The sequence below is a fragment of the Podarcis muralis genome, chromosome 2, assembly GCF_964188315.1.
Source record: "Podarcis muralis chromosome 2, rPodMur119.hap1.1, whole genome shotgun sequence".
NCBI lineage: Eukaryota > Metazoa > Chordata > Lepidosauria > Squamata > Lacertidae > Podarcis > Podarcis muralis.
Window position 1 is genome coordinate 86521528 of NC_135656.1, and position 24476 is coordinate 86546003.

Here is a 24476-nt window from a genome sequence, read left to right on the forward strand (position 1 = left end):
TGCCTCAGGATTCACAAACATGAGCGTGAGGAAAATAAACCAGCAAAAGAACCTTTTTCTGGTTCCAAATCTGCTGTGAAGCCACTGCTAGTTGAGTGGAAGGACAAGAGCTCTCACACTTAGGGCCGGTCCTGCCATTAGGCAGTGGAGGCAACTGCCTCAGGCAGCATATGATGGGAGGTGGTGGTACCCCTCAGCTCTTCCTCTTGAGCTTCCTGACAACCCATTCACAATATTAAGTCCCTGTCTGGAAGCCCCCATTGCTGCGATTAAGAGGGCGGGGATTCCCATAATCGCAGCTGCATATATTTAAGCTGTTGTGATGATAGTCGTCATGATTTGGGAAAATGCAAGAGGTTAAGCCAGGACACACACACACACACACACCCCGCCCCCCAAAAAGATGGCAAACTCCAGGGCCACCTATTGAGTCTAACATGGTCCTGGAGTCAGCAGATCTGCTTTGGCCACCATGACAAAGAAAGCTCATCATTCATGACTCTTTAGTTATTCCAACTTCCAGCTGGAAGAGATCGGGGAAGGGATTAGTTGCTCATAGAGGCAAGTGCCCAAATGTTATGACTAGGGCTGTCTGTTCAGCATTTCGTTGAACTTGAGCTGCAGAGGAGATAAAATGCAGAGGCAGGGGAGGAGGGGAAGCAGTTAACTCCAGCAGAATAAACATGCAGATAGCACCGCCAGGTTCTGCTTCACGACAGGAAAGGGCCGTAATGCAGTGTGAGTGTGTTGGGGGAGTGCGCAGTACCAGGCAAATATGGTTTTGCAGGGGGGAAAGCAGAATGGAGAACAACTCAGAGGCAGCTACGATGGAAGAGGAATCCTCTTCTAACCTGCATTTTAATGAGCAACATCTGCAGGCTTGCATTCTCTTTTTCTTCTTCCTTCTGGTTTCCCCCCCCCCCCCCCCCAACTTGTAAGCTAGCCAGGAAAAGGCGCTGTTTTTCTAGCATTATTTCTGCACTTCCTGACATGCTGGACAGCAGATACTGAATAGATTTATCATCCTCTCGTCATTATATAAACGCCCAGTGAAGCTCTTGCTTCATTGGTCAGACCTAAACGGGAAGGGACCTGGGGAGCTGTTCCTATCAGAAATTGTTGACTTTTTTTTTTTAAAAAAGTTGCTTCTTTTTTATGTATAGAATTGACATTTATTAGGCTACTACCCCACCCTTCTTTTAGAAAGTAGGAGGATCAGAGGGGTTCGAGTGATCCTGGGTCCAGGCACTAGTTAGCATCAGGTGCTCCCAACTCCATTCAAGGCACTCAGAAGAAACACTTTTCTGAATGGTCCTCTCTGTAAGGACAATGGCTGATAAGCTTTCTTCTTTTCTCATCTGAGTTCATTCTAGGAAACTGGTTCAAATCTAACTGAGATTGGCAGGCACCGAAAGCAACTACTATCTGATGGCAGGGTGTGAGCACTGAGCTTGATGGTTCACAATCCCAAGGCCCAGACATCCATACCGCATTATCATCGCCATGACTTTGGCAAGATAAATTGGCTACTTTGTGACAAACTCAGTGTATTCATACCTAGGACTCAGCTACACTCAAGTGAGTTATATTGCTGTAACTCCATTGTAAAGATGCAACACCAGATGGCGCTCTAGAGCACAAAATTTGTCTACGCAATTTTACATAGGGGTTTTTTCTTTCTTTTGTTATAACGATCTAATTTATGACTTATTTATAGTGGTTTTCTTCCTGTGTGTAGATCCAGCCATAGAGTTCATTCACAAGTTCTGTTGGGCGCTTCTGAGGTGGGGAGAACTAATGGTGTGATCCCAACCCCTCCTCTGCATTCACTGTGTGCACCTGTTATCAACTGCTGATGGTGCTGAAAGGAGCCAATCTCTTTTGCTGTCTCTTCTGCTATCTCTTTGCTGTGTCAGAAGGAGGGGACAAGACCATCCCTCCAGTTGTCCTTCCAGCAGTAGCCTCTCCATGTCACCAGTTGACAGCAGGCGATAGAGGGGTTCGCTCTAAATTTTATTTCAGCTTATTATTAATCATCATCATCACCACAAGGTTCTGGTCTTCGATTAGTTTTATTTTGCATTGATGCAGGCTAATTGCTTTATGCAACTTTGTATTAGTTGTTTCATTGCCTAGAGATCCTGCTGATTAGGATAGGCAGGACATAAATTTAATATGGTAAATGAATAATTGTGCCTGGAATCTTCTACCTTATAGAAGGCGCAATGTGCCTTCATTGTTTTAATTTTCTTCTGACATCTTAAGGAGGATCTTAAGATCTTTTCTTGGGTATCCTGCCATAGGAGGTCATGCGTAAGAAGTGCCCTGACTCCATGACTCACTCATCCTTCTTGACTCTGGGCATGAATTCTCGATAAGAGGAGCTTTTGTTGTGGCCGCATCGTTTCACGTCAATTCCAGTCTGGGAGATCAGGCTGTAATAACAGAATTATCTGCATTGGGGAATGGAGAATCAAAACATGGACCCCACGAATGGCAGGAAATCAAAAATCTGAGACATTGTCTCTGGAATGAAGATGACCCTCTTGGCCGGAGATAAAATATCAATGAGATGAAGAACTGCCAGCTGCTACTGAATAGGGTGGCGGAAATACATCCCCTTCATGATGGTTGTCAGCTTGCATTTTCTGTTGCTCTAAGGCACTCCTAAATTCCTTGCTGCTAAAAAAAAAAAAAAGATAAAGGGGGTCAGGGCAGGCAGGGATAATAATATTCCATTTATGATGAGTTGCAGCTGAGCGACTGAAAACAATAGCATGTGAGAGGTGAGAGTGAAAGGAATTCTCGCAAAGCACAGAGCTCCAGCATCAATTGGGATTATGCAAGAAAGACAGAGTTTAGCTCTCTTTTCTGTGGGAGCATTCAAAATAATTCAGAGGACACTTCCATTCTGTAAGTTCTTGAAAGTTAGCAGCCGAGCTCTGAAATCCTAAGAAGAACTGAAATGCGGCTGGAGCTAGGATGGTGTCTTGGGGTAGTATACATCAGGTTGAAGCCAGAGATGTCCACGGTTCGACTCTCTGCTTGCCCCACTTGTTGTGGGGAAGACTCTCACTTTGTACAGCAGACAGGCAGAAAAGGGGGGAAGGTGAGGGAACCACGACAACTTGGCAAATCTAGCTGGGCTAGATCTCATAGGAGGGTCCAATCAAGCAACGCCACATAAAAAGAACAAAAGGTAGTCAATCAGAGGGAGAATTGATTATTGGGCCGGCATGGTGGGCAGGAAGCAATAGGTTAGGCGCAAATGAGATAAACTGCAGCAAAGCGAGCTGGTGAGGTTAGAGCAAGTTGTCTAAGCAGGCAGAGTTTTACTGGCCTGCCTAGAATTGTCTCCTCTTGGCCAGTTGCCAAAATGAATGTATTTGTTATGAGCAGCTAACATCTCTGCCTTCCTTTCCCAACAAATTCATTTTCACAGTGGTCTGTTGCCCCCTTCTAGTCAGCAGCATTCTACATCTTTGATAATTCAAGAGAGCTGAGGAAACTGCTCATCCCAGAGCTTCATTTCTCAAGCAGAAAGAGGCCGTGAATTAATCATAGAATTGCACTTTGATGTGGGAAGCGGAAGTTCCATATAAGGATATTCAGAACCTGTTGGGACAAGCCTATCATACAATAAGCTTTGTTGCTGATGGATTGATATCCAACAGCTCGTGGGGACCAAGAGATGGCAAAATAATATGAAATATGAAAGGCAAGGCCAGAAATACATATTTGCAAAAGAATGGAAAGTACTGGAAACCTTTGCTATCTGTCTTCTTCTTTCTATAAACTAGAGTCAAATCAACTATTTACTCAGCTTAAAACAGATCTTAGGAACACTTATAACAGGGCAGAACAATGAAGGAACAAAATTCCCAGTTTTTAAATGTTGCATTTTCTTTGTTGTTGATTTAATTTGCAAGGAACCATATAGCACAAAAATTATTGTTATTGTATTGAGGAATGCTCTAAGCAGCTGGCATCCTGTTCTAAGAATATTCCTCAAATGATAACACCTCAGTAGAGTTTCAAGGCCTTGATTGCAGCTTTCACAACTGGGAGGACTTCAGAAATATTTCTGTCTCCAAACAAGTAGCTTGGTTCCAAGAGGGCAATGCCACTGGAATGGTCCATAATAATGTGCTATATGGTTCTTTGTAAGCCTTGCTGAGATGTACACTTTTCAACTATAATGTTGTTTTGTCTACCTTATTATAAACACCTACTTTCACTGCAATGATTGACTATGCTTTTGGGTTTGGCTGTGATCTTTCCAAAGCCTTCTCTGACATTGATTTCTCAGGTGATGGCTAAGAGGAAGATGTGTGTCGATACCCAAAGACACTTCTTTCTTCTGTTAAGAGACACCAGAGACTGTAAACCACCTTGTGATCCTTGGATGTAGGGCAATCACCATCATCATAAGGCGAATATAGAAATCAGGGGTTGTGTTGGTTTCAGTGGGTGTCCTTAGGTATTTCATGCCATCAGCAAAGCACCAGACATTAAAAGCAAGCTAAACATGTAAAGAAATGCTAGTCCACATACACATCTCAGACTTTGCTTGATGGCACCTAGAACTGCAAAAAACTGTTACCTCTAGGTACAACAGTGAATAGGAAAAACAATTTTTTTGTGCATGCGCTCCTGATACCCAGCTTCAGGTGTTGATTTCAGGATCATGTGACTATTTGGGGCTCTTGGATTTTGAACTTCAGAAGAGGAAATCTCAGTTCCAGATATATTCTCTCAGTGGCTTTTGAATTCATATTGAATTTCAGTGCTTCTCTACCAACAATGGAATGGTGCTATCTGAGCTAAATAAGCTTGTCGGTTAGCCTTTGTTTCCATTAACCAAGCTCAGGCAGGCACGTGGATTGAGTAAACTTGGTCACTGGGCTTTAATTCTGTCCATCGAAAGAATGCTGGGCACCTGTGCTAAACAGAATGGGCTGTTTGCACATGGTTCCATTCCTCGGGGGAATGTGGACAGCTGGCCGGAAGGGGCCCCTGTTGTTTCTCGTGCTTCCATTGATCAAGGAATGTGTGAACACCTGCACTGGGCGACCTAGGCTGGGCACATTGCCCATTGCTCCCAGGAGCAAGGGACATCTCCAGTTTGAACCCTGGGCCACTTGCAAATTGGTGTCCTCTAAAGAGATGGGAAGACGATGGGGAAAAGAACAATGAGGTGATGTCAATGGAAGCCCTAATAGAGCTCCAGACAGAGTGTGTTGTTGCCCAAAACCCAGGATGAGAGAACTCAAAGTACTTTTTGCTGGCAGGACTCAAGACAAAGCAAAAATAAAGGTTTCTGAATCTGCAAAGTATTATCCATGAATAGTAGCTTTGAAACTAATGTAAACAGTGGTTTTTAGCGTTCTGCCTTGAGGGAACAATTGTCCCATTGACTTTTAAGCTGTCGTGAAATTCTTCTGTTCTAACAGGGAATTCTCAGCATCCTCCCTAAATCACAATTCCTAGGATCCTTTGGGGGAAGCCATGTGAGTTAAATTGCTAGAAAAACACTGTAAATGGGCCGCATAGCTAAATAAAACCTCTGTTGATCACATGTGGAGAACTCGACTTCATGTTAGATTGTTCTCTCTCTCTCTCTGCTTCCAGGTGATCTTTCGTGCCTTAACTCCTGCTAACAAGATTGAAGACCCATACGGTCCTGAAGCACAAGACCTCATGAAACTCACCAATCTGCGGCTCCTCTTATTAAAGAGACAAGAGTGTCCTTGCCAAGGCTCAGGGCTGCTGGAGAAGCCCCACAGATTCTCCCATTATGCCATCTATGACCTAATTGTCCGAGGCAGCTGCTTTTGCAATGGCCATGCGGAAGAATGCCAACTTGCCAATGGGACAGTTGTTGTGGACAACATGGTAAGTGTTCAAGTTATGCCTTCTTAATAACAACATAAAACAACCCTGCATATCTAGTGCATTAGATTTATCCTTTTGCATGGCTAATAGACCACAGGTTGTTGAATGTGGCCACAGTGTGTATCTCCAAACAATTAAAATACCTGTTTCAGGCTTCTCTGATCAGAACTTAGGCCCGGCTCAAATGTTGCTGTGGCGACAGGCCTGCTGCAGAACTTTCACACAACCAAGCGCTATGCCACTGTGGTAACATTAATTTTATTATAGCTTTTGACACTGAATTCTTTTCAGCGTTGAGCACAAATGAAGTCAAATCAGATATTAATGAAATCACAATAAAAATAATATAGCCAAGGCAGTAGGCCCTCTGGTTGTTGGTGGGGTCAGTCTAGCTAGAGTAATCTGAACAATTCATCTACTGCTGATACCTTTCTGTAGAACAGGCTTCCCTAACCGGGTATTCTCTAGATGTTTTGAACCACAACTTCCATCACTTTATCCAAATTTCCTTTAGCATGGGATAGGATGGGATTGTTTTGCACATGCAAGTTCCATAAGAGTTACCAGGTTGATATACTTTGGTACTTGTTACTTGTGCAGAAAAGGACAATCATCACAGGATGGCAACTCTGTTCTAACATAATGTCTCAATCCCACGGAATATCTGGTGAAATTAAGTTGGAGAGATGTCTGCTTCTGAAGCGGTATGCCCATGTGACTTTAAAGTTGCAGTTCTGCAATTATGAATGAAGAGCTAAACATCTAAGACATGTGCTTTCATTATTCCTGGCCATACTCAATGGATGTGAAGTGTTAAACTATTAATATTTAAACACTGATGAAATACTAACAATGCACGGGGCACTGGATATTTCAAATAATTCCCTTTTTTGAAATGAAGGAAGGAAAGAAAGACCTGGAGGGAATGTTAAATCCTCTTCTGATTAACAGCGGCTCTCAATTCCAACCTTATTTTGGCCTCTAGAGAAATGCCAGATTTGCAAGGAGTCTGGGAATTAGTCGTTTTTTGGATAAGCTGGGAACAAGTTTATAATTACATCTAAAACAAAATGACAGAATGAGGGCAAATTTGCAAAGCTCATTTGGGTTTTGTGACTTACATTTACCTACATGTTCAAAAATAAATAAATTGTAAGAACCCTTTTCTCAGTGTTTATCTTTCCCAGCAGTTTAAAATGAAGTTGATTAAAATGGGTTTGGCAGGTGATGATGAAACTAGCGAAAGGCCTATTGCTGTGTCAGGTGGGATGCTTGGAGAGAGAAGCAGCGCTACTGCTAAGGCCTTCTAAGCCAGGGGTTGAGAAGAACCTCATGCCCACCAAGCCCCTTTGGCCTATCCACGCCCACCTGCCAGTCCCCTGACACCATACAGGGAAGACTGTTTAAAAACTCAACAGAAATTAACTGGACAAAATAAATTCAAAAATAAGAAGTGACATAACAATAACTAGGAGGGAGCCAGATAGATCTTTTTGGGCAGGTACAGCCTAGGCACATCCATGGACTAATGCCAAGAGTATCCACCATGGACCTGTTCAGATGTTGTTGGACTACAACTCCCATCAACCATGACTGTTGGCTGGGGCTGATGGGAACTGCACTCCAGCAACTTCTGAAAGGCACCACATTGGCTACCCCTGGGCTAGGTCCTCCTTATAGATCTTGCAGTCCAGTCGCAGCCTCCCTCCACACACATCCTTACTCAAATGGGGAATTGTGCACACAGCACCAAAGAGTGATTTTTGCCGGTCTCTCCTATTGGGCTCTAGGACCTTTCCCTATACCTGCTGCTCACCTCCCTGCTTTTCCCAAGGTGAGTTTACTTGTCCTTGAGAGAAGAAAGGAAGGCAGAAGAGAGGGGGGGGGTTTCCCTCCTCAAGCGTTACAGCTGAACACTTGGAGAACCCCTCAGGGGTTTCCGAGCTCCCAACTTTAATGTTTCTGGGGTACAATTAATTTTGGGGGTAAACACAATTTTGCTTCCCCATCCCTCCTGCTGATAAGGTTTGCAGCCCCCAGAACCTATATGAGTAAATCTGTTAGGCCTCAGATTGCCAGAGGCCAAAGGAGAACTTCCCTAGAACCAAACATGGAACAGTGCCCAAAGAGCTTTTGTCATGCACACACAATTATTATACAGACATGACCTTCTGCCATTCCTACTATAAATACAAACCAGGTAGCAAGAAATATCAGGAGTTTAAACAAAAGGAACTAGAATGAGGCAAATAGGTGTCTTACTTTATAGAGGAAAGGCCTCTATCTTGAAGGCCTGTCAGAGGACAGTCTTATATTTGGAATTGTCTTCTGCTTGAATGGTGAAATGCATTGTATTTCTATTTCAATAACAATAATTATCATGTGCAAATTTCCTGCAAAATTTTTACTCTCTTTTTTTGTGAAGGAAATCCCCCCCCCCCCAATTTCTCTCAGCAGTGCATGAACTGGTCACTCTAGACACCAGCATACCCTCCAATATTTCTCCAATGAAAATAGTGATCTCCTATTCCATAATGGGGACGCCGGTGGCGCTGTGGGTTAAGCCACAGAGCCTAGGGCTTGCTGATCAGAAGGTCAGTGGTTCGAATCCCCATGACGGGGTGAGCTCCTGTTGCTCGGTCCCTGCTCCTGCCAACCTAGCAGTTTGAAAGCACGTCAAAGTGCAAGTAGATAAATAGGTACCGCTCCGGCGGGAAGGTAAACGGTGTTTCTGTGCGCTGCTCTGGTTTGCCAGAAGCGGCTTAGTCATGCTGGCCACATGACCCAGAAGCTGTACGCCGGATCCCTCGGCCAATAAAGCGAGATGAGCGCCGCAACCCCAGAGTCGGCCACGATTGGACCTAATGGTCAGGGGTCCCCTTCACCCCCTTTACTATTCCATAATGATGAGGATGCCCCAGTCACTCTGGGCAGCTTCCAACATGTATAAAAACAATAATGAAACATGAAACATTAAAAAAAAACCTTCCATATACAGGGCTGCCTTCAAATATCTTCTAAAGATTGTATAGTTATTTATCTCTTTGGCTCAGGGGCCACATAACTCCATGCGCTCCAATATTTATCCAATGAAAATAGGGACATCCTAAGGAACAGCGGGACATTCTGGGATCAAATCAATAACTGGGATGGCTTCTGTAAATCTGGGACTGGAAAATAGGGACACTTGGGGGGGGGGTCTGTGCCAGTCAACATTTGGTTTTTCAAAACAGACAGGGCCTTTCGTGGGAAGAAAGGGGAAAGAAGTTCTGAATTACAAGTTTGTATCAGGCCCAAAGAATTCATGCTTTAGCCATGGCTCATGGTTATCAGCTGTGCAGTGTGGGCCAGAAAAACCGAAATGCATAAGGTTCTTGCATGACAAGCATTTGAATCAGAGCTCCGGGTATGTGTGGAGGAAGGGAAATGGAAAGAAAATTACACACTGCAATGAAGAGAAGGATGGTAGGGAAGTAATGATAACTAAAGCCCCTCACCCTGAGATATTTAGAAAGTTCTCCAGATTCAGGTTCCAAAATCAGAATCCAGCCCATTTAACCAGAAGCGAGCAACACCAATTAACAGCTGAACTCTGCCAGTTTCCTTGTTTGGCTCTCTAAAGAAATCTAAAAGCCAAAGTAGTTTAAAATACTTCTATCTTGGTGAGACATGACATTACACAGTCCAGGATTCCTTTCACAATCTAGCTTCATATACCTTTAGGTTTTTGTAATCTTGCCTTGCTTTCTTCTGAGGTGGAAATTCCTTGCTTCCGGAAGAAAGTAAGAATAAGAACAGTACAGGAGAAAGAGTACTTTTTGGAGAGAAACCTAGAGGACCTACAGAAAGGTACGGTGGATCCGGCAAAAGAAGGGCAAGGATTAACACCAGAAGGAGGAGGGCTAACAGACATTGCAAATCTATCATTTGGACTACCACAACTGCCAACTGAAGAGGAAGAAAAACTTGGAGCAGTCGGAGGATCAAACATCTAACAAACAAAATGTCTCTGCAACTTCTAAGCTGGAATTGCAACGGTTTGAACCATCCCAGAAAAAAACGACAGGTTTTCCACATTTTGAAAAGGGAACAACTGGATCTGATATGTCTACAGGAAACTCACATAACTAGAGCACACAGGAAATTGTTGGTGAACAAAAGACTGGGACAAGAATTTATATCTTCTGATAAAGTAAAAAAGAGAGGAGTAGTGATTTATGCAAAGGAAAAATTGGACCCAAAGTTAAAATTTAAGGATGAAGAAGGAAGATACCTGGCAATTGAAGTACAGATCCAGGGGGAAAAATATTTGATAATTGGAGTATATGCACCAAATGATGGGAAGGCAGAATTTTTTAAGAAGTTGCATGAGACCTTACTAGATTATCTCGACTGCAAAATAATAATGATGGGGGACATGAATGGAGTGGTTTCTACAAACATGGACAAGGCACAAAGACAGACAATATCTAAAGAAGGAAGATTACCAAAGACTTTCTTCGAGATGACGGAAAATATGGACTTGATTGATATTTGGAGAACAAAGAATCCTCTCGAGAGAGAGGGAACTTTTTTCTCGGAATCTAAAATGACATGGACGAGAATCGACCAAATCTGGGTATCTAGTGTGATGGCTACAAAGATTAAAAAAGTAGAAATCTGCCCAAAAACCTGCTCCGACCATAATGCTGTAAAGATGGAAATGAAAATGACAACAACTGGATCCTTTAGATGGAGAATGAATGACTCCCTATTTAGAGATGAACAATTTTGTATAAAGGCCCTAAAGACATTGAAAGATTACTTCGAGATAAATTTGAGAACAGATGTGGAAAAAAGAACAATTTGGGACGCAAGTAAAGCCGTGATGAGAGGCTTCCTGATACAACAGAATTCAATCAAGAGGAAAAAGCAAAATGAAAGGAAAGAAAGAATTTTAGAAAAAATGAAGGAAGGAGAAAAGAAACTGAGGTCAAAACCAAAGTCTCAAGAAATTTTGAGAGAAATAAAATATTATCAGACGCAATATATGGAACTGACAAATCAAGAGATAGAATGGAAAATTAAACAAATGAGACAAAGGACTTTTGAGTCTGCAGACAAGTGTGGGAAGCTCCTTGCATGGCAATTGAAAAAGAGACAAAAATTGAACACAGTTACTTGTTTGGAGATAGAGGGAAAGAATGTTCATAAGCCAAATGAGATAAGTAACTGTTTCCAAAGTTTTTTTAGGAAATTATACACACAAGGGCCAGTAAATGAACAAGAAATAGAAGAATTTCTTAAAAATTATGGACTACCGAAAATTCCAGAACAGGGCAAGTTGATTTTGAATGAGAAAATAACAGAACAGGAAATAGAGGAGGCCATACAAAAGGCACAACTGGGAAAGTCTCCAGGACCAGACGGACTGACGGCTAGATATTATAAAGCTTTGAGAGAAGGTTTAGTGCAACCACTAAAAGAAGTTTGCAATGAAATATTGGAGGGGAAAAAGGCACCTGAAACGTGGAAAGAGGCTTTTATCTCACTTATACCAAAGACCGAGACTGAAAAGAACCAGGTTAAGAACTACCGCCCGATATCATTATTAAATGTGGATTACAAAATTTTTGCAGACATTTTAGCAAAAAGACTGAAGAAAGTATTGACAGGTGAGATTCATAAGGATCAATCTGGCTTTCTCCCGGGTAGACACATGTCTGACAATGTGAGGAACATAATAGACATTGTGGAACTGTTGGAAATGAACATTAACAGAAAAGCGGTTTTGATTTTTGTGGACGCGGAGAAAGCCTTTGACAATATTTGTTGGAGTTTTATGAAAAAGAATCTCCAAGGGATGGGGGTAGGCCAAGGTTTTGAAAATGGTATAGGTGCAATTTACTCTGAGCAGAAGGCAAAGCTAATTGTGAACAATGTGGTAACGGAAGAGATAGCCATAGAGAAAGGAACACGACAGGGATGTCCTATTTCCCCCCTACTTTTCATACTAGTTCTGGAGGTTTTGTTAAATATGATTAGAAAGGACCAGTTGGTTAAAGGAATTCAGGTCGGAGTGAAAGAGTATAAATTAAGGGCATTTGCAGATGACCTAGTTTTGACTTTGCAACAGCCAATCACTAGTACAAAAAGAGTTTTAGAACTGATCGAGATATTTGGTCAAGTTGCAGGATTTAAGCTGAACAAACAAAAAACTAAAGTATTGGAAAAAAACCTAACAAATGAAGAAAAAGAGACATTCCAGAATGAAACAGGTTTGGAGATAGCAAAAAAAGTGAAGTACCTGGGGGTGAATTTGACATCGAAAAATGTGAATCTTTTTAAAGATAATTATGATAAATGTTGGACAGAAGTTAAGAAAGATTTAGACATATGGTCAAGGCTGAAACTTTCCTTGTTAGGCAGAATTGCTGTTATCAAAATGAATGTATTGCCTAGAATGTTATTTCTGTTTCAGACATTACAAATAATAGACAAGATGGACTGTTTCAAGAGGTGGCAGAAAGACATATCGAAATTTGTTTGGCAGGGCAAAAAGCCAAGAATAAAATTTAAGACATTAACAGATGCGAAAGATAGAGGGGGTTTTGCCCTGCCGGACTTAAGACTCTACTATGAATCAGCAGCGTTTTGCTGGTTGAAAGATTGGCTGCTCCTCGAGAATACAGACATTTTGGACCTTGAAGGATTTGACAACAGATTTGGTTGGCATGCATATATATGGTATGACAAGGTAAAATTGCATAAAGGTTTTAAGAACCATATGGTAAGGAAAGCTCTGTATAATGTTTGGATTAAGTATAAAGACCTGTTTGAAAGTAAAACCCCCAGGTGGTTGTCACCAATGGAAGCAAAAGAGGTGAAAAAATTGAATATGGGTTCTAATTGGCCTAAATATTGTGAAATTATAGAACAAGATGGTGAAAATGTAAAATTGCAGAGTTTTGAGAAACTGAAATTTAAGGTGAGAGATTGGTTACATTATCGACAGATAAATGAAGTATTTAAACAGGACAGAAAGAAAGGCTTCCAGGTGGAGAAGTCAAAATTAGAAACAGAACTGTTAGAACCCAATACTAAAAATTTGTCAAGAATGTACAACTTGCTGTTGAAATGGAATACTCAAGATGAAATGGTGAAATCTAATATGATTAAATGGGCACAGGACATTGGGCATGACATTGAATTTGCAGACTGGGAGCAGTTATGGACCACTGGTGTTAAATTTACGGCATGCAATGCCTTAAAAGAAAACATTATGAAAATGATCTACAGGTGGTACATGACTCCTGCTAAGTTAGCAAAGATCTATCATTTGCCCAATAACAAGTGTTGGAAGTGCAGTGAAACGGAGGGAACCTTCTATCACCTTTGGTGGACCTGCCCGAAGATTAAGGCTTTCTGGGAAATGATCTATAATGAAATAAAAAAAGTTCTGAAGAGAACGTTTGTTAAAAAACCAGAGGCCTTTCTCTTGGGTATGGTGGGCCAAATGGTGCCAAAGAAGGATAGGACATTTTTTATGTACGCCACCACAGCAGCAAGAATTCTTTTAGCAAAGTATTGGAAGACGCAAGATTTACCCACGTTGGAAGAATGGCAGACGAAGGTGATCGACTATATGGGACTGGCAGAGATGACTGGCAGAATTCGAGACCGGGGGAAAGAGGCGGTGGATGAAGATTGGAACAAATTTAAAGTTTATCTTAAAAACTGTTCTAATTTGGAAAACTAGGGGCTCAGAGTTATAAGAGATAAAGAACTACAGTTGTATTAATAACTAACTGAAGTTAAATACATGAAATATATTTAAGTTATGATCAGAGGGTTGCTGAAAAATCTTGAAACAAGAATGCAGAAAAGGGGTGGTATGGGGAAGTCATGTTTTTGTTTGTTTATGTCTATGTTTTTGTTTTGTTTATTCTTTATTTATGGAAAACTAATAAAAATTTATTATAAAAAAAAAAAAAGGAAATTCCTTGCTTCCATTTCATTGTTTTAGAAGTCAGGAGGACAAATAACAACTGTATGAGTTCCACAATATTTTAAGAAAAATCCTGAACCACCACAGCTCTGGCATACATCTAGGATTCACCCCCAGTATCCTAGCAACAAAGGATGTTATTAAACTCCACCCACAGGAAATATGGGTCCACTTAAGGAATGAGTCGATAAGAGGAAAGCAAACAGCTAAATATGCAAGTGTTGAAGCCTCACAAGATGAATAACACATTAAATTAACGCAGCTGGTTGAAGAATAAACACACTGCCCAAGAGAAAACACATTATGGCCCACGCTCTTGGCACAGTGATTGTAAACCTTAGCTGGATTTCTCTTTTATATTTTCCTCTAAATATTGTGCCACTAAATGACTTCATCCAGCATGGAATTGAATTGTTTTGTTTAACCAAAATTCATAAATTCCCCATTTCTCAGAATTTAATAGGAAGAATGCATCCAGATACATTAACACTATTTTTTTTAGAATGTTTGTTTTCTTGAATGTGGAAAAATACCTCCCATTTTTGTTGCTGGTTCATCTTTGCCTTTACTCTGAAGTTTCACTTGCAGATGTTGTGATTTGATCAGATTGGCTGTGATGGCCTGCTTGATTTTGTCATCAGTATTGCATACAGTGCATATGACGTGATTTCTGCATCCTTGGGACTGGATCCAATGGGTTTAAGTTTCAGGGTGATAGAATTCCAGTAGGCAGTAGGAGAAGCATCTTGGCAGTAAGAACAGTTTGACAATGGAACCGAAGGTCTTGAAGTAGAAGGTGGTCAGGCATCGGTTGGAGATGCTCCAGCTCTGGGTTTCCTTTATTGAGCTGGCCCGTACCATCTCTATGATGTCACAGGACACACGCAAATAGAATCACATAAGTGGCCACAGCCAATAGCATTAAATAGCAGTAGATTAAGCTGTGGATTGTTTCTTCATCCAATAGAGGGTTGTTGTTTTTTTAAGAGGTTCATAAATTGTTGCAAGTCAGGGTAATTATTCATACCACAGGAGCTTTCCAATAGGTAACTTGTGGCATTTGTGCAGCACTACATTGCAGTTTTGAGTGCAAGGAAGGTGTGGTGTCCTCACTATAGGACTATTTAAGAGGAATTGAGATGTTTGGACCTACTACAAAAAAAAGAGTAACAACTTTGCATTCATTGTGCAAAGACACCATAGTTTGGATATTTAATATATCCAAGGTTGGCTCTGAAGGAAGTGGTCCTTCCCCTGTCTAATCAGGCACCTAGGGGTACTTGTGGAGAGACGGGTATCAACAGTGCTGAGGAGTACCTTTTGTCAACTTTATCTGTTACATGGGTTTTGCATCTTACTGGAGTAGGAGGAGTTTACTAAGCTGATGCATTCTTTTATAACTTTTAGGATTGACTCGGTCCCAGCTCCTGCCAACCTAGCAGTTCGTAAGCACGTCAAAGTGCAAGTAGATAAATAGGTACCGCTCTGGTGGGAAGGTAAACAACATTTCTGTGCGCTGCTCTGGTTCGCCAGAAGTGGCTTAGTCATGCTGGCCACATGACCCAGAAGCTGTCTGCGGACAAACACCAGCTCCCTCAGCCTAAGGAGTGAGATGAGCGCCACAACCCCAGAGTCGTCCGCGACTGGACCTAACGGTCAGGGGTCCCTTTACCTTTACTGTGATACACTTAAGTAGAGCTGCCCTTGAAGGTGCCATCGAAGCACAACACTGCTGTCTGCCACTTCTTAGACTTCCACATTTGCAGTGTTTCCAAAGCACTTTCCCCAAATATAATTTTATTTTATTTATTGTTATTTATTTATTTATTTATTTATTAAACATATTTGTTGTTGTCACCCGAAGGTCTTCAAGCGACTTATAGCAAACAAAACCAATATATAATATAGGGGGAACCATATAATGCATTAATATTTCATATAACATAACATTTATAGGGGGAAAGAACATGCCAACCTTATTAATAATATCAAACAACATTAACAATACTCAAATAATAAACAAAGCTATACTCTGGCCCACTAATTGGCAAATAAACAAAACCCTCAACCTTGCCTCCCTAGTCCAAAAATCATTCACATCAAACCATTAATCCCCCCCCCCCTTAACATCCTCACTCCATCCATAAGTCTGGTGTCAAGGCCAGCTGTTACAAATCAGTGGTGGGTGGGTCCAGTGTCCTCCAGGAATGGTCCAGCATCTCTTTTCTCCCTTCATGGGGGAGCAATAGCAAAGCAAAGCAGGAAGATGGTAACAGAGGTTTTAACTGCTCCTGACATTGCTGGTGTAATGCATTTTTGTATGTTATCTTCATGAATTTGGGCATCGTTATATACTCTTTACCCTAGCATATGCACACACACATGCGCGCACACACACACCACTATTCATTTGGAAAACAACATTGTGAAATTCGGAGATCTGCAAATTTTGAAGAATGGCTGTATTTTGATTTGTGTATTGCTTCAGAAAGGGGAACTTGTGTAGGTTCACCTTTATACGCAAACTTAATCAAATGTCTCCCCCATCCCTGCTCACTGTGGAACATGAATGGGAGAGTGCTATTGCTATCACATTCTGCTATGGGCTTTGTTCTTATATGCCATCCACCTCATATAGAATTGTTGGTTGGGGTAGCTGAGCAAAAACCTGGGTTGTGTAAGGTAAAGCTAGTTTTTCTCTATCTCGGCCTTCATCTTGGTGACTTGGCTGTCGCTTTCCCTTGCACACATTATCTTCCTCTCTGAGAAGTTTTGTTCTGTTCCCTCTCATAATCCCACAACCAACTGAATTTGTACACTATCTGATCTAAGCTTTGCCAGTCTGTGTGACCTCCAAATACCACAGGAGCTACTGTGTGTTGTAGCTTGCAATTCACCAAACATGTTTTTATTGGGAGGGAAGTTCGACTGTATATGCCAATTAGCTGACTAACCCAAGAAATAAAGAGACATTCAGCTTGTGGAATGATTCAGACTAGTTTCTGCTGGGGTAAAAAGACTCTGTGTTGTTATATCTGAAAAGCTGCCCACATAAACCTTTGTCCATGAAGAGGAAACTTATTTGTTGCATGAAAATACATGTAACACTGGGTTTTGTTGTTGTTAGGAAAAACATATTCAGAAGAAGATTTTTTTTTAAGTGGAAATGTAGCAGTTGGTAATACAAATTTTAAACCCTTCCTCTGGTGGTTGTTTTCCCACTCCGGATCACCACCTTCCTCAGACTGCTTTTCTTCCCATGGGAATCCAGATTAATTATAAATGTGCATTTGATTTCTATCTGGAACAGGTGGAAAGCAGCTGGAAAAGTGTTTGTTAGAAAAACCTGCTACCTACATATTAGCCTGGTAAAAGAAGGACAGTAATGGCTCCTCATAATGTTCCTAAGAAACAGGTTTATGCCTTATTATAATGTGTGAACAAGCCCTGAACAAGGACCAAGTCCTTATAATTGTAATGAAAATGATAGGCACCAGAGTCACAGTAGTGTGGCTGAGTAAAAAAAGTATGAGTTCTTCTTCGGCAATTACTTGTATTTATTTTTTTTAAGATATTTATTAAGATTTTCAAAATATTACAAAATGAAAAAAGAAAAAAGAAAAATACAAAATAAAAATAGCTAAAAACAATTCCATCTGTCCATTACTTATCTTTCATTTGCTTGTTTCCCGGACCTCTTCACACCTCCCTTTTTTGTATTCCAGTTCAATTTGTTAGTTCAGCAAATCCTTTCCCTCTTTGTTTGCCCTAGTCTTTAATCTTAAAGTATTATAACAATAAGTTTTTACCTGTTAATAATCCATTTTTTCATATTCCTTTATAGCATTATAGCTAAAAACCACTTAACTTCTTATCCAACATCATTCTAACATTCATTAATTTTACAGTATTCCTGTAAATAGACTTTAAACTTTTTCCAATCTTCTTCCACCGACTCTTCTCCCTGGTCTCGGATTCTGCCGGTCATTTCCGCCAGTTCCATGTAGTCCATCACCTTCATCTGCCATTCTTCCAGAGTGGGTAGATCTTGTGTCTTCCAATACTTTGCGATAAGTATTCTTGCTGCTGTTGTGGCATACATAAAGAGAGTTCTATCCTTCTTTGGCACCAGGAGAAAGGCCTCTGGTTTCTTCAAGAAGGTATATTTAAATACCTTTTTCATTTCATTATATATCATCTCCCAGAAAGCCTTAATCCTTGGGCACGTCCACCAAAGGTGAAAAAATGTACCTTCAGTTTCTTTACATTTCCAACATTTATTATCGGGCAAATGATAGATTTTTGCAAGCTTGACTGGTGTCATGTACCACCTGTATATCATTTTCATAATATTCTCTCTTAAGGCATTACATGCCGTAAACTTCATACCTGTGGTCCATAACTGTTCCCAGTCAGCCATCATAATGTTATGTCCAACATCCTGTGCCCATTTAATCATAGCAGATTTCACCGTTTCATCCTGAGGACAGTAATGGCCCCTCATGATGTTCCTAAGAAACAGGTGTAGGTTTATGCCTTATTATAATGTGTGAATAAGCCCTGAACAAGGACCAAGTCCTTATAATTGTAATGAAAATGATAGGCACCAGAGTCACAGTAGTGTGGCTGAGTAAAAAAAGTATGAGTTCTTCTTTGGCAATTACTTGTAGCTGAGTGAGATTGTCTTTCATGAACATGGTCTTAACAGTGAGTCTGTAAGTGACTGTGGAGGCCAATTCTGGATCCACACATCCTTCCACAGTGGGGACATAGGTTTCCGGGCAGGAGTTGATCATGGTGAGGGTTTACCAAATGTGCCTTCTTCTTAGCTCGTTTCTCCTTTTCTGCCTGAGTTTGTGCTTCTTCAAAGTCCATGACACCTTTGGTAAAAGCTGTTCTCCAGTTGGAATACTCACAGGCCAGTTGTTGTTGTTGTTGTTTAGTCGTTTAGTCGTGTCCGACTCTTCGTGACCCCATGGACTAGGGCACGCCAGGCACTCCTGTCTTCCACTGCCTCTCGCAGTTTGGTCAGACTCATGTTTGTAGCTTCGAGAACACTGTCCAACCATCTCATCCTCTGTTGTCCCCTTCTCCTTGTGCCCTCAATCTTTCCCAACATCAGGGTCTTTTCCAGGGAGTCTTCTCTTCTCATGAGGTGGCCAAAGTATTGGAGCCTCAGCTTCACGATCTGTCCTTCCAGTGAGCACTCAGGGCTGATTTCCTTAAGAATGGATACGTTTGATCTTCTTGTAGTCCATGGGACTCTCAAGAGTCTCCTCCAGCACCATAATTCAAAAGAATCAATTCTTCGGCGATCAGCCATCTTTATAGTCCAGCTCTCACTTCCATACATCACTACTGGGAAAACCATGGCTTTAACTATACGGACCTTTGTTGGCAAGGTGATGTCTCACAGGCCAGTATTTAGTCCAAACAGAAAAGAAAGCAAATGACCAACTCTTATTCAAAAAACAAAATAAAACCAGGGCATAGGAGAAGTGAGAAACCATATTGTGGCCATTTGGCTGCAAAGGCAACCAGATACCAAGCAGAATGTCCACTCCAAAAGAGCTCTCAAAGCCTGGAAAGCTATATAGAAGTTTCAACTAATAAGAAGGCCAAGGCAAAAACTAGATCTGAAGTAGCACATGGACACAGGATGCCCAGTAATGTTTGTATGCATCCAAAGATATATATATATAGGCACAAGTCTTTGATAGATAATATAGAAAATGAGCCCACAGACTTAAATTTGTGCTTTTTAACATAGTGGGTTCTGTGAAACTAAACTTCCTTCTTTTGTCCTGTCACCATTCCATACATTGGAGTCAGAGCCCAGATTCACTTATTTTCTTTCCTAATATTAACTTTTAGCCAAACCCTCTTATTGCCACCCTTAGCTCCTTCAGGAACAAAAGTGAGATATAAATTGATTGATTAAATAAATAAATAAATATTCAAAGGAATGTCTATGGGACATTTAAAAGGGGACTGGTTTGATTGCTTAACCGCTTGGCTACTGGTGGGTTTTGGTTATTTTAATCATTTAATTGCGACCTTGTGGCTACTTTCATCTCCTGTGGAAAATCAGCACTAATCCTGCTGGTAGAGAGACATCTGATTGGAAACACTTGTAAAGGCTAATAAACTGGTTTAATTGGCCCTGTGTCTTTGTTAAAGGATTTTTTTTTTTGCTATTAAACACATTTTTTGAAAAAAGAAAGAAGCAATCAATTTAGTTTGGAACAGTCAAAAAACATTGGAAACAAGAATTGTTCTAGAATCTTCTGGAATGACAAAATGTCAAAAACTTGGTGGGTTATACCTACATTCCCCCCATTATACTCTTCAACTCATGTGTTGTATCAGAGGTCTTTGTTACCTGTTGCTTTTCTCTGCAGGTGAATATGACTGTGTAGGTCAGTCACAGGAACAGAACGAGCAGTCCCAACCCTGCTTACACACATACACAACACATTTATTGAATATCTGCGCAGGGCTTCAGATAATGCCTAATTCTTGAATATGTAAACAGGCCCAAAGTTTCCCTTTCATTCATCCATGTTAGAAGACAGGAGCTCAGGTAGCAATTCTATCCTGTCCTACTGAATATGCTTTTTCACCTGGAAGAAGTTGCTGCCGAACTCCCGGGCAGGTGAGAAACTGTACTGGTTTGCATGAAACCCAATATGAATTCTTGCCCGTTCCTTGGGGCCTGCAAGTGACTTGCTGATGATGATATGCAAATCTCTCTGTGTCCAAAATTGCTTTGGCAGCAGTACAAAGTGAACGTGTCGCCAAATGACAAACATATTCAGTGAATCGGCATCAGATGCCCAGTTCTGGAAAGGTTCCAGTACCCAAACTTCAGTCAATGGGACCTACCCCCGCCCCCATTGACGAATGACAGCCAAGAAATAGCACCAATGGTAGCAACAACAGTAGGAATCACCAGCAGGATAAAAGAGGCTAAGTGGAGAAACACAAGAGGAAGGAAGGAGAAGATGAAACCAAATGGAAACACAAGTCTGCGTCACAATAGCCTGCGTCACCAATGTTCCAGCCAATGTTCTCCTTCCCACCCCCACCATGAAACTGTAGTTTCCATTCCTTTACCATCATGATTATGATGGCTGGGAACAAAAGGAATTCTTGATTGAGGTCCAGAAATCAAAACGTTGTGACAAGAGCAGATCACAGGCAGCACATTAATCCTCTTCTTGCTCAATTCCATTTGCTGCCAGTTAGCTTCTGGGGATTATTCAAGATGCTGGTTATTATATACCAGCAAAATGCCTATCATTATGGTCAGTGTGTGTGGAAGGAAGGAAGGCCATGCATATTTCAGGGACGTCATGGGTGGAGAGCACTGGGTCTCTGCTTGCCTTGACTTCAGCAGAGGCCATATATATAGATGGTCTGACACCATCTGCATAGCCCTTGCATCTGCTAAGCCAAATCCTGGTTCTGTTTCTTGAGTGCTCTAAGCCAATCCCCAAAAGTCAGAGGGAATCTGATAGTGAGTGGGGCCACTCACTGAAATGGGCCAGGCTAGAGTATACACATGTACATACATGCTAAAGCATACCCAGGGATGACCTGTCCTTTTTTGCCACCTGAAGCAAAATAGGAAGGTGCTGTACCCATCCCCCCAACCATGCCTGTTGAACCAGTGCCTCACTTGCTAGGGTCACATGGTTGCAGCGGTGGCTTCCAGTAGGATATCGTAAGATCTTGCTGAACTCTTTTGAGAGCTCTGTAAAATCTCACAGTATAGAAGTCTTGCTCAGAAAATAGGCTAAACCCATGTAGCTTGTGGGCTGGGCCTACTGCTGTTATCCTGCCTCCCCATATCCCAGCACTCAAACATAAAAAGACCAAGTGTTCCCTCTTGTCCTGCTGTGGTAAACTTCAGTAACATAGCTGTCAACTTTTCCCTTTTCTTGCGAGGAATCCTATTCGGAATAAGGGAATTTCCCTTTTAAAAAGTGTAACGTTGACAGCTATGTTCAGTGATCCTTGGATGAAGTGAGGTATAGAAATTCAATAAATAATAATATTTATAATGCTGTTAAGTATATATTATGTAGGAATGTTAGTCCTATCAATGCTGCCAAATTGCTTCCCAATTTTATATCACCTTCAAGCAAGCAAGCAAATATCGCTTTTGTTTTTTTAAGCCACCAGTTCTTCATCCAATCAAAAAGATACGGGAATATTTCTCTTTCAAAGTGTCTGTCATGCCAGACATGCAGAGGAATGAAGTCTACATGGTTCTCAAGGCTGTTTGTTGTTGTTGTTTTAAGTGATGCATCTGGCTTAAAATGTTTTACTTCTGAATTAACCAGAAAGTCCCTAGCATTCAACAGGATTGAGTCATAATTTTTTTCCTTGGCACGGAATTGTGGTTTTCTTGTTCCTGTTTTATCCCATCCAACTTTTTTTTCCAGTCCTGCACTTGGTATTAGGGATGGGGGAGAAATTTGATTAAGTTCACAGTTGACAACAAACTTATTTGATTTGCACTTTCTGAAGCAATACGCAAATCGAAACGCATCCATCCTTTGAGACTCATAACTGCTCTGAATTTTGAAGTTCTCCAGCCAAATGATGTGTACAAAAATGCATATGCTTGGGTTGTTGCTGGCGTCTGTCTTGAGAGACAATGGAGTGTGCCTTAAGGTGTGAAGTCAAGTCTCTGTGTTACCAGCACCAAAGTGACCTCCTTAGGGAGCAAGACTATGCAGTGTGTATGGAGGTCCTGGGCTGCCCAGACAACAAGACCCCCATCTCAGCCTTGCTGATGTGGTCCAAAAGAAAGCAGAGCTTGGCTGCAGGAGTTGCCGGAAGGAGGCCTATAAGGCACAAGTAGATAGTCACGAAAACAACACATGAAAATGCATTATATCAGGAAACTTAATTTTCTGTGTAGTAGGCATAATTGTTTACAAACATGTATTATCCACCCCAAAATGCTAAACTTTTTGAGAGGGGTGGATTTGATTTGGAAATGTAGAGAACCAAACTTAAGATTGGAAAAGTGAGAAACTGTGAGAAACCAAAATCGACCCATTGACTCATCTTCTTGATATACCGTCGTACCTTGGATCACAAACGCCTTGGCTCCCAAATGATCTAAACCCAAAAGGGAGTGTTCCAGTTTTCAAGCAACTTTTCGGAAGCTGGACATCCAACGGGGCTTCTGATTGGCTGCAGGAGCTTCCTGCAGCCAATCAGAAGACGTGCTTTGGTTTTCGAACATTTTGGAAGTTGAATGGACTTCTGGAATGGATTCCATTTGACTTCCAAGGTATGACTGCATAACTTATTTGGTTTAAAAGAGGTCTTCACACACTGAAATACTAAGGTGACAGTTATTCAGTTGTTCTTTCTTTCTTTCTTTCTTTCTTTCTTTCTTTCTTTCTTTCTTTCTCCCTTCTCAAATTAAAAGCAGGTTCGGGGTTTTGAACACAGGCATTCTTCTACGAATCCCTAGAGGCTTCCTGTACAATGTACTCTGTCCCTTCCATCCTCCCCTGAGGCTGACTGCAGCCAAGTGCAGAGAGGGAGAGAAATGCATACCCCGAAGTCTCTGCTCAGTCTTCCGTGAGGAGGCAGCAAACTGCTCTGGGCACAGAAAATCTGCCAGCTGGCTCTAGAGGAGCAGTGGCATCAGCCATGTAGCCTGTGTCCTCATATCTGATCTGAAGGGATTAGGAAAGAGGGAGAGAAGGGGGGAGGATTGCTGTAGGGAGCAAGCTGGTGAAGGGTAGCAGAGAGGAGCGTAGAGGAGATGTATCTATAAATTTAATTTTTTAAGAATACGTCTCACCAGTTTCTCACCTGCAACAACATGTATAGGCCTTGCAGCAGATGAAACGCAATTGCCCCCCCCTTTAAACACCATAGAGAACTGCCAGTGGCATTAGTAGCAAGATTAAAGGGATTTAGATTAGATTCATGCCTCAGTCAGAACTGAAATCTCAGGCTCCACTTTTGTATATAATATGCAGTGAGGCAGAAGCATGGCTGCACGGCTGCAACATTTGGTACCCCAACCCCATGTGCAAGAGAGGGCATTGGAAGGAATTTAGGGGTGCATGGGGGTGTTTGATGACTGGGAAATTGAACTCAGTGGGGCCCATTCAGTTCAATTTTCATTCATCTCACAACCAATACAGAGGGGGGTGACTGGGAGACCTCTTCCATATTTTAAAAAAATCACATTTGAAAACAAAAGAGAGAAAGACATTTGAAAATGTGAGGGGAAAGGAAAATAAAGTGAACTAAACCACAGAGCCTAGGGCTTGCCAATCAGAAGGTCGGTGGTTCAAATCCCGGCGACGGGGTGAGCTCCTGTTGCTCGGTCCCTGCTCCTGCGCACCTAGCAGTTCGAAAGCACGTCAAAATGCAAGTAGATAAGTAGGTACCACTCCGGTGGGAAGGTAAACGGCATTTCCGTGTGCTGCTCTGGTTCACCAGAAGCGGCTTAGTCATGCTGGCCACATGACCCGGAAGCTGTATGCCAGTAAAGCAAGATGAGCGCCGCAACCCCAGAGTCGTCCACAACTGGACCTAACGGTCAGGGGTCCCT

General features: G+C 41.6%; 1 protein-coding gene across 1 annotated transcript in view; it reads left to right on the forward strand.

The window, feature by feature from the left end:
* Window positions 1-24476, forward strand: part of LOC114591761 (netrin-4-like) — a 59846-nt gene that overhangs the window by 15544 nt on the left and 19826 nt on the right. Inside the window, exon 3 of the mRNA XM_028719236.2 lies at window positions 5632-5895. Coding sequence (XP_028575069.2) covers window positions 5632-5895 — 264 coding nt within the window. The remainder of the gene's footprint in view (window positions 1-5631; window positions 5896-24476) is intronic.